The sequence below is a fragment of the Nuphar pumila genome, chromosome 7 (assembly GCF_984573655.1).
Source record: "Nuphar pumila chromosome 7, dmNupPumi1.hap1.1, whole genome shotgun sequence".
Lineage (NCBI taxonomy): Eukaryota > Viridiplantae > Streptophyta > Magnoliopsida > Nymphaeales > Nymphaeaceae > Nuphar > Nuphar pumila.
The window spans coordinates 17,352,224-17,363,854 of NC_143255.1; the positions used below are offsets into that span (position 1 = coordinate 17,352,224).

General features: G+C 38.5%; 1 protein-coding gene across 1 annotated transcript; it reads left to right on the plus strand.

Moving 5' to 3' along the window:
* Window positions 1-975: 975 nt before the first annotated feature.
* LOC149831322 (protein DETOXIFICATION 41-like) lies at window positions 976-10,817 on the plus strand. The gene is made up of 8 exons (XM_090012996.1): window positions 976-1,290; window positions 2,761-3,305; window positions 5,592-5,678; window positions 7,000-7,056; window positions 9,054-9,292; window positions 9,857-9,975; window positions 10,074-10,160; window positions 10,749-10,817. Exons 1-8 carry the CDS (start codon window positions 976-978, stop codon window positions 10,815-10,817), a joined length of 1,518 nt encoding a protein of 505 aa, XP_089869122.1.
* Window positions 10,818-11,631: the final 814 nt, after the last annotated feature.

The following is an 11,631-nucleotide window of genomic DNA, read 5'->3' on the forward strand; positions in this document are numbered from 1 at the left end:
AAACTAGTGAAAAACTTCTCGTATAAAAAACTCTCATAGGCCAAACTTTCTTTTCCTATGAGAGTTTTTCTCTCCTCCAAACGTGCCCTTAATGAAATGGCCATACCTCAAAAAACCCTTACAAGTTCCATTGCTATTAACAGATTTTTAAACTACAAGATAAATACCAATGGGGCTCCGCTTATCTGGTAGGAGCAGCTAGTGCAGTCACCTTGTATAGGAACGTTGCAGGTTTAAAACCCAATGATATAGTTGTATAACTGATAGGGGTCTGCCTAACCCCAGTGGCGGTAAAGTCTGCCATTAAATCTCCAACCTTAGAGTAGGTGCCAAGTGCAACTACGCTTTCTTTTTTTTATAAGCAAGCTGAGTACAGACTTACGACCAGTTATACAACCATACCATTGGGATTTTAACTTGCCAACACAGGTGACCTGCCCCCTGTTGGTAAGTACAACTATACCTTAATAAGTGACACATAACAATTGCCACTCATATCACTTGTGGTAATAATAATTGCGATTACAAGTTAACAAGAGCCTCTAATACAGCGGCAGATGTAAATGCCGCTAAAGATATGTAGGGGCAATCAGAGCCATCACTATAAAAATATATTATCTAGAGTTACCTTAGCGACGATTTGTTTTCTATACTACCAATGACCAAATTACTTCGTTTGAATGGTGGTTGGCACGATGGTGCAGGTGCATTCCCAACAACTCCAGTGAGCAGCTAGGCGTTCGTCGAAGGTGCAGCACAAGTAGTTGGAAAATCACGTGATTTCTTTTTCCGTGAAATCTACCCCATGCAACAGTCAAGTACCTGTACCTTCATAATATCTATAAACTGTATTTAAGTTCCCTAGAGGGAGCAAACGTACTTCAAATTGGCTGACCAGCAGACTACTTGAACTTGAACCGAGTTGAGAGGCACAAGAGCTGTCCCCAGATCGATCCTTCTGCTTCAAGAGATCTCATGTCAAGCCTAAGTGGGTCTGAGTCAGAACCTTTGCTTTCCTTTGCCAATTCCCATGCCAAGCACGGCCTAGACCCTGCAAACCTTGAGCTTCTCCTATCCAGCAACAAGCTCCAATGGCGGGAACTCGGCGTCGCGTCGGTTATGGAGTCAAAAACCCTGTGGAAGCTTTCTGGCCCTGCGATCATAATTATGATATTTAATTACATGCTCAGTGCTGCATCACAGATGTTTGCGGGGCACCTTGGAGAGCTTGAGCTGGCTGGAGCATCAATCGCAAATGTTGGAATCCAAGGTCTCGCGTACGGGATCATGGTAATTAAGTAATTAGACTCTGTCATGCACAATAGTGATGCAGTTATTGGGGTGAGCTATAAAAACATGCTAAATGGGTTTTCATTTTTTTTTTTACATAATTCTGAACCTACAGATGTGTTTGGCATTGTCGATTTAGTAGGAATTGACACCAGAGTCATGTTTTTGGATGAAAAAAAATAATATTTGCAGCTATGAAAATTTAAGAATTGCACCATTAATTTTTCAAAACTTATAAAAACCTACCCATGTATTTGAATCAAGTACTCCAACTGCTGATTCCTATAAAATCAAGCATATACATAACATGTGAATGGTCAAAATTTTAAAATAAAATTAGCATGTTTTCAGCACTAAATTAGAAATAAGAGCACAGACTTTTTTCTCTTTTTCTGCAAATCTGACATACAAATGTATTTAGAATGGTCCTTTAGCTAGGATTCATGTCTTATGTATTCACCCAAATTTTGAGCCATTAATTTTTAAGACTTAATAAATCCTTACGGTGTCATAATGGCATAAATTAAGAGTCTGTCCTTTTAAAACCAACCATGTAAATTAGATCCTTGTGAACAACTGCAAAATAAAAAACAGAAAAATCCATAAAAACCTTGGTTCACATTCTAGTTCTTCCCATATTTCAGTGGCCATATATATACAGATGAGTAATGCTATGGTGCTCCCATATACTAGAAATCATGGTTGTAGGTTGTATTTTCTCAATTAAACCTTATGGATGTACTCAACATAGTTTATTTGATAGGAATCATGTTTTGGATCATGTTTTTTGGACAAAAAAATAGGATTTTTTAAGCCAATTTTTTTTGATAAGCTGTTGATCGTTAAAGGTCTTAAAAAACATACATATATGCTATAATCACATGATCCAAAACTCATTTTCTATTAAATAATGCTTATAGATCATATCTATAGGATCTAATCAACTAAAAAAGTTTAAAAAAAACAACAATCTAAAGCTTCTATTAGGTGAGAGGAGGTACTCTGGGATCACTCTATCATTACCACACACATATATATGAGAACTGAAAATATGAGAACTACCAAGTGAACCATGATTTTCATGAATTTTTTGTTCTTTTATCTTGAGTCTAACCGATGTGATCTATATTTGGTTTTATACGAACAAACTTTTGAATCATCCGATTATGATTCTTGAGCAGTATATTTTAAAGCTTTAAAATCAATGACTCATAATCTTGGTAAATATTCAAGCATTCAAATTTTATAATTTTCATCCAAAACGCATAACCCATCAGTTGATTCCTAGTAAATTCATCATGCTAAATACATTTGCTTGGTTGGATTTGCAAAAAATGTTGGAAATGCCCGGTTCACATGGTAATTCTCACATTATATATATATATATCACATACTCGTATAAAACATTGAAGCGTACATGCTAATCAGTCTTTTTTTTTTCTCCTTTCATATGGATTGACTGATGAGTAGTTGGGGATGGCGAGTGCTGTTCAAACGCTTTGTGGGCAAGCATACGGCGCCAAGAAGTACAACATGTTGGGGATCATATGCCAGAAGGCCATGATCGTCATGGGACTAACTGCGATCGCGCTCTCCTTCTTCTACTTCTACTGCTATCACATCCTCAAGTTCATCGGCCAAAGCGCTGAGATATCGTTGTATGGTCAGATCTATGCGAGGGGGCTCATCCCTCAGCTCTTTGCCTTTTCCCTCTACTGCCCCATGCAGAGGTTCCTCCAAGCCCAGAACGTAGTCAACCCCCTCGCCTACATGGCCGTTGGGACCTTCTTCCTGCACCTCCTCCTCACATGGCTTGCGGTTGACCGCTTGGGTTACGGCCTCTTCGGGGCAGCCATCACGCTCAGCCTCTCATGGTGGATTCTTGTGGTGTTCACGGGGGCCTACATCCTGCTGAGTCCCAACTGCTCGGAATCGTGGACTGGGTTCAGTGTCAAGGCTTTCAGTGGGCTGTGGTCGTATTTCAAGTTGACTGTCGCCTCTGCATTCATGCTATGGTACCCACACTCTCTTCTTTCTTCTAGTACTTTCTAGAGTATTTAGTTTTTTATTTTTAATTTGTTTGATGAGCTAGAACCTGGTCACTTAATGGACACCCCCTCCCCCCGCAAGGTAAACTCCTACAAGCCCTTGCGGAGCTCACCAGTTAAAGGCACCCATACACCCAGTGGGAGTTGAACCCGAGAACCAAGGGTTCAACACCTTCTCTCCAGGCCCATCACCACTTGGGCGACCCGGGCGGGTATACTTTCTAGAACATTTATTTGTTGTTCTCTTGTACTACAAGTAGGGGGTCTACCTACAAATCTGTTCCACTCATCCCCTATCTCGCCACTATCTACCCTTCTCTGGGATTTCATTGATGCAAGTTGTCTTTCATATTTTATGAAAACAGTTTCATGTCCAGCAAAATGAGGAGGGAAGGCCCACCTACACATTATAACAAAAGAAGTCCTTCCTTTGCGCTACCAAAGTAGCTCCCTACATTACATGGGCAGCATTTAAGACTGCATTAACTGTATTTAAAAAAAAAAAGATGAGGAAGATATAAACATGCATTTTGTTAAAGATATTTTATTGTGTTATATAGTTTACAATTTTTTTTTTTATATAAATACGTGATATATTCAAACTTGGCAGTATATGAGCATACCACATTTAAATCATACGAATTTTCTACTTAATGAATTTATTATCTTGTTTAACAATCAATAGAAAGTACCATTGATATTTGTGCATGTGGTCGTAGCCAAGCCCTCAAAACATGCTAATTTTGCACAGTTTCTCCATATATCCATTTTGTAGTTTCAAAAGTACTTTGTGCACTTGGCAACACCATAATTGCATTGGAACTTGATACGCCTTAGCCTACTGTGTATCAGTCGTATAAAATGTCAATATAAAACTCTTTTTCGAAACTAGAGACAGAACTAACAAATGTTTAAAAAACTCTTCCCAATTACTGTAGAAACATGTCACCTTAAAAACTTGTTTTTATTAAATTATAAATGAGTATCAAACTTGTTTCTGTTAACATTTTTCTAAGACACTATTTTCGTTAAGACTTTTAAATATTATTTAGAATAAGTTATTGTACAATAATGATTGGTTATATATATGGATAAATATTAGCTGCTAACTAAGGTAATGAACTAACGAGTAGAAATTACTTTTTTCTTCAAACATTTCAAATTTTCTGTAGTTCAAATGTTATGGATGAGATCTGCATGGTTTGTTTAGTGTGAAATTTGTTTTGAATTATGTGATTATGATAAGTAATTAGGTTTTAAAGGAGTCCAAAAATCAATGGCCAACAATGTGCCAAAATTTCATAACTCAAAAGAACACATTTTTACATCAGAAAAGCATGATCCAAGGCTTTATCCTTAACAAACAAACTATGTTGGACACATCTATGTTGTTAGATTGAGACAATACAACTTGCACCTATAATTTTTAGCTCATTAATTTCTTACCTTCATTAGTAGCAAATATTTTTTACACACACACGAAATGAAAACCTACCAAAGCTACCCACTAAGAAACATTGTATCAGATTTTTGGCATTTTTTTTGAAATTCAGACCTTGAGAGTAAACATGATTGAATATTTACTAGAAATTGACACTTGGATCATGCATTTTGGATGAAAAATGATATTTGGGGCCTAAAAAAATTTATGAAAATTATAGGCCGATGGTTTTTGAAATCTTATAAAAACCTAATAATGTATCAGAATCAAATGCTCTAAGAACTGATTCCTATAAAAACAAACGCATAGATACAGAGCCGGACCTGTAAAGAGGCCAATGAGGCTTGGGCCTCAGGGCCCATTTTTAAGGCCTGAGCTCCCCATAAAAAAATTAGGGGCCCATTTTATTGTTATTTTGATTCTTTAAAAAAAATTCGGAGGCGTTGCCCCCAAACTCCTACTATTAATAGGGGGCCTATTTTTTCCCTCCGCCTCAGGCCCCATAAAACACAGGTACGGCTTGCATAGATATAAGGTCAAAATTTCAAAAAAACACAAAAAATCTGAAGAAATATTTCTTAGTGGGTAGGTTTGATAGGTTTTCTATTGGCTAGGTTTTCATTCCATATATATATATATATATATATATATATATATATATATATATATATATAGAGAGAGAGAGAGAGAGAGAGAGTATTTTTCTATAGTAAATTCCTCTTGCTTAAACTGCAGTAGAATTTATTAGAATAATGTCTGTTTTTACATGTTTGCCCTGAAAAAGAGTTTCTAAATAAATTTCCATATTGCAGCTTGGAGATATGGTACTTTCAGGGGCTGGTCCTCATCTCTGGTCTACTTCCTGATGCAGAAGTTGCACTTGACTCGATCTCTGTCAGGTGGGATTAACTCTCTCTCTCTCTCTCTCTCTCTCTCTCTCTCTCTTGCACAATAGCAAAAATGGTTTTTAGAAATGACGGGGGATTATCATATTGTCTCTATTAAAGTTAGGGATAAACCATCATCTATAAATGTTTAAGATATGATGAAATTCAGATATAAAGGGCAATCTTTTAAAAAAAAATTCTCTCGCTTAGAATGGTTGTAAAAGTTGCCATTTTTTCTTTCCTACTTGCAAATTTCAGACAATTTTTTTTTCTTCCAAATGCGCACTTAGGCTGCAATTGAAAGACGGAGATTGGAAGATGAAAGGTGAGATGGAGAATCCTTGAACTCCCACTAATTAGGATTCTATATTTGGAAGATGGGAGTGGAGATGAAAGGGGATATGAGAGGTGATCTCCCTCCATCTCTTTCTCAACTGCATCTTAATTAGTTAAAAATCTACTCTCATTTCCTATTTCCATCTCCACTCTCTTTTTCCATCTCATCCAGCTCCCATGCAGAGTCTTAGGCCCTGTGTGGAAACTAGTAGCTCAGATGGGAAGTGTCAGCAGCTACTACCTCCTAGAGGTGGTTCTCAATTTCATGCTTTAGGGTAAGTTTGGTTGTCCTTTTGAAAAGTGAAAATACTGTTCAAAAGAGATTCATTTTTAAAATATCATGAGACCTTGCGAATCTCACACAAATTAAATTCACTTTTAAAATCTCATGAGACTTCATGAGATCACTTTCTAAATCTCACTTTTGAGGTTTTGTGACAACTAGTTTTTTAAGAGAAAGTTTATGGGGTTTGTGCTAAATTTTTTTTTTATGTTTGGTTGGGGTACTATTTAAATGAGATTCACATGAGATGCAACCAAAGGTACCTTAGTGTAATTAAATACAATGCCACTTCCCATCCCAAATGCATTCTCATCCCAGCTATCATATTCCAAATAGCCACCTGGTGGTAGATTGACCACCCTTTTGCCAAATGCATTATCTCTCATCCCAGTTTCTAGATTCCGAACAGGCCTTTAATGTTTCTCCCTTTTTTTCCTTTTTGTTGTTAGAATCATTGAACTGATTTTCAAAATGATTTAGGGAATCAGCTGATTTCGATTCTGAATTGAATTGGCCAAATTTTAACCAGCCGACCACATGTGTCACAAAATTATTCAAATAATATTATATTTTAAAAATATTTATTATTATTTTTAAAATATTAAAAAAAGCAGAATCAGCTTCCGATTCAGATCGTATTGCAAATACCACATTAATATAAATGCTCTTAAAAGACAGCAATATTCACTTCCCATGCTCTCCATTATTTTTCAGCATGAATTACTTAACTTGGGACATTCAACTCATGCTCGGAATTGCTGCAGGAGCAAGGTAGTGCAATCACCACACTATCTTTATATTTAGTTGTTTTTCTTCTCATAAATGCTTTAGTTTTAGAGGCATCATCCAATGACTAGGCCAAGTACTTAGGTCCACAAAGTGCAACATGTGTGCCACTGCCCCCTCTTTAAATAGGGTGTCAAGGGGCCTGATTTACCGGGACCCTACCTGAACCAAACCCTATAGGGTCCGTGTATGGTGATAAGTAAGAAAAAATGATAAAGACCTGAGTCCAGACCTGAAGGTTGGATTAATACATGGACCCGGGTATAGTTTATAAAATTTTATACCAGACCCGGACCCGACCCGAGTTCCGATTAAGATCTGCAATTTTCAATGTAAAATTGATAAAAAAATATGGTTTTACCGGGTATGGTGGGGGTTTAGTTCATGTAGTTCTTATCAGGTCTGGGTAATGGTTTTTCTTATAGTGGACCCAATTATACCCGGTTCCGGACCAGATACCATACCCATAAATCTGATCCAAGTCTGGTTCTACCTGGGTCCGAACCAAACCCTACCCATTGACACCCTTACTCATTAATGACGTTTTTAATGAGGTATTAAACATATTATCAATTTAAAAAAAAAACTAAACATGATAATGTATTATCCCAAAAATCTCTAAAAAGAGATTTTGAAAATCATTGGTATTGCTAAGTGTAGCAGCCATTTTGTACAAAAATCCCTATATATATATATATACCCGTGATTTTGAAGATCGCTGGGATGCTTAGTGACTTGTAAAAGATTTGCTTAGGGGGCGTTTGTTTCACCCGTTTTGGAGAGAAAATGAGCCACTTTGATATAAAAACGGCTCCTTTTCTCACAGTGAAACAAACACACAAATTTTGTGGGAAAATGGTCAAAGAGGGACAATTCCTTGACGGTGTATTTCACATGAAAGTGGGATCATACCTTTCTCTTGGGGAAGAGTTTTCCTATCATGATTTTTTATGGTGAGCATTTTTTAATTAATGTATGTGGGTTTCACTTTTCTGACTTTTTTTTCTTTATCACGAAGCAACGATTGTCACAGCCTTAATGGAGCCGTTGGTCATCTTTCTCATCCTCACCGGCGAGAGCATCACCGTGAATAAGATATATTACTGGTGGGTGGTCACTGGCCTACCATGACCGACCGGTGGTGGTGGTAATGGTGGTGGGTGGTAGTGGTAGTGGTGGATTAATATGGATGGTGGTGATGAGATTAAAATTAAAATCTCTTGGTGGGAAACATTCCTCCACCCCCTCATGGAGGAACGTTTCCTGTCAAAATATATTTTAGAAAAACTCTCTTGGAAAGGAAGTATCTCTAGTTTGGAAGGGTTAGAAAAATCTATATGGATTTTCCATTTTGCATTACTTTTCCTACATCTTTCTTGCTTCCAAATGTGTCCTTAATGACATCTATGATGCACGATTAGCGTAGAGGACAGGTATTGTGTTTTGTGAGGGGGCGCAGTACTTGGGCCCAATATTGTATCAGTGTGAATCGTGTATCTGCTTGAATCGGCCGATTTCGTATCGTATCAACCGAAAATCAATACGATACTAACCTGAATAGGCTTTTTTGAATAAATATAAAATTGCTTAAAATGATTTTTTAATATTATTTAATGATTTTAACACGTCACATTCTGATTGACACAGACTACTTTCTAGCTTATTCAGAACGATTCACTTGAGAATCGGTATCCATTCACCTGAATCGTTGGCCAAACGATTCCATAGCCGATACGATTTGGACAACATTGCTTGGCCCAATGTCCGAATCTGCTATCCCCTGTTTCATCTATAGGTACCTTCCAATAACTAAAATGGGTCTACCAACAGGGGGCTTGGCTTGTCTGGTAGGAGCAGCAAGTGCACGTTACCTTGTGCACAGATGTTTCGGGTTCAAAACCCAATGGTACACTTGTATAACTGGTACTAACCCCACCTTGCCTTTCAAAAAAAAAAAAAACTAAAATGTGTCTAACACGCAGCGTCCGCATTGGCAATGAGCTTGGAGCGTGTAGGCCAAGAACAGCCAAGTTTGCGGTGGTAGTGGTAACAGCAACTTCCATCTTGATCAGCTTGATCCTGGGTGCCTTAATTTTGATCTTCAAGAATCTGTTGAGCTTGGCCTTCACAAGCACTGAGGAGGTGATAGCTGCTGTTTCTGCCATGACTCCCTTGCTTGCAATATCTGTCATCTTAAATGGAGTCCAACCTATTCTATCAGGTGTGTGCACCTTACCATTTGGCTGCCAATTACTCAAGCTGGCACCACCTTTTGCTGCATTGAGAATGCATGCAATCACTCGTATGCAAGCACAAACACACACAAACACAAGCACTCACACCACAGGAGAGAGATATGCGAGGCAAATCAGGTGCAATGTGAGTGTACTGCTGCACTTGATCACCCAGTATCTTTAGGAAGCCCACTTTTGGTGTGCTGCTGCACCTGATCACCCATCATCTACGGTTGGGCCTTACTACAGATCAGGTGCAATCACACTTCCCACTTTGAGTGTGCTACTACACTTGACTGCCTTCCATCTCTGGGGCTGTGGGGGCTCAACAGAAGATGGAGGGCAGATCAGGTGCAGCAGCATGCTAAAGTGTGCAATGTGATTGCACCTGATCTGCTATTTAAAGATGATGGGTGATCAAGTGCAGCAGTAGACTAAAGTGTGCAATCACATTAAATGTGACCCTCCCTCATTATGTACTGTGGAACTTTTGCCATTTGTTACATTTAAAGAGTAAAATGAAAATGATTCCTTGAAAAACAAATGTGCAGGTGTAGCAATAGGATGTGGCTGGCAAGCTCTAGTTGCTTATGTGAATCTAGTTACATACTACTTAATTGGCCTTCCCATAGGCTGTGTCCTGGGCTTTAAAATTGGTCTGGGGATTTCTGTAAGATTCTCTTCCTGCCTTTTCAATCATGTTCAGTTGGAAACGTATGAATAAGTGGGGCCATATATTGATTCACCTGCTAATTGTTTTTCCTGCAGGGAATTTGGTGGGGAATGATTATTGGAGTAACTTTGCAAACAGTAATTTTGATTATACTCACTGCCAGAACTAATTGGGACAAAGAGGTACTGTGTGTATGCGTGCGCACACACACGAGTGCATGCCCATGTTATACACGTGTTTGGGCATGCATGAACATAGTTATTGACTGTAACACTACTAGAATTATCACACCAGTGATTCCTGAAAGAATATGATCATATTATAGTTACCCAAAAGCGAAATGGATGCGGGAAGTGATGTGTGAAGTGGAAGCGGGAAATTACTACTGTTAAAAGGCAGTATAAAGTGTGAAGTGGGATTCGTTTTGGGAGCGATTATGAAAGCATATGAGAAGTGAAAAAAGACAATTCAAAAAAACAAATGGGAAGCAAGGGGAAAGCGAGGAAAAAGTGAGAAGGAGAAGTGAAGAGGAAGCAAAATAAAAATCATTTGAAAACAAAATGAAAGTGAAAGGAAAGCTATTTGAGAAGCGCGCTTCTCTTAAATGGGAAGTGAGTTTTCCCAAGGCTTTCCCCTTTTGGAGGAAGCATGGCACTTCAGGCCAAGTGCGCTTCTCTCGTTGGGGGTCACTTCCGTAACCATGTTATCCTTAATTGCTACAGGGTGTAATTGAGGGTTTGTAAGGATGTATTTATTTTGGCTGATTGCAGGTTGAAAACGCAGTGGAACGCATCAAACGGTCAGCTGAGGACGGTATGATTGAAAGTGGGGTCGTTTGACTGCATTATAATTTATAAACCATGCATGCTGCTCTACCGCTGGTCATTACCTGATCAACCTTTCCACAACTGTGAAGGAGTTGGGTTAACATTATGGTGAATATGTGGAGGGAGATTGACAATATGGGGCTCTCTGTTTTCATGAAAAAGATTCGTACCTCTACTGTTATGCAGCAAATCCAGAGAGAGAGAGAGAGAGCATTGGGTATTGCAACATTTTTCTTGGAACTCTGGGCGGTCTGCAATATGAAATTTTGGATAAATATTGGGACTACTATATTTTGATTTCAAAGATGTCTACATCAAATTAAAGTGTGATAAATCAAATGATTTAATCGCCTGAACAGGTCTCTTAATTCATCCAACGTGAAAACCTATTGAGGGAAAAACTTGAAGCCCCTTCTTATCGGAAGCAGATCAGGTCATTTCGAAGATGAGCATGAAAGTCATCCGAGCATCGTGGCCCTTCATTGAGTGTGCCAGATGAGCGCCACTTATTTCAGTTTTTTTGTTTACCTTATCCATTAACGAAGACGCCGATAATGATTTGAATTGTTAAAAAATAATTAAAAAAAAAAACACAGTACGAAACTCTCTCTCTCTCTCTCTCTCTCTCATTGTCTTCCTCAGCCACCACCATCATAAGGGTCCCCAAAAAGCCATCATCGACCACAATCAGGAACTCGAAAGCAGAAGGCCCTTTGAGAATACTGGTTGCACCATTGAGAGAGCCTGCTCCTCCACTAAAGCAATGGCCCTAACCCCACCCTCACCTTCACCAACTCTCTCCCCACCTCCTACTTGGTCACCACAC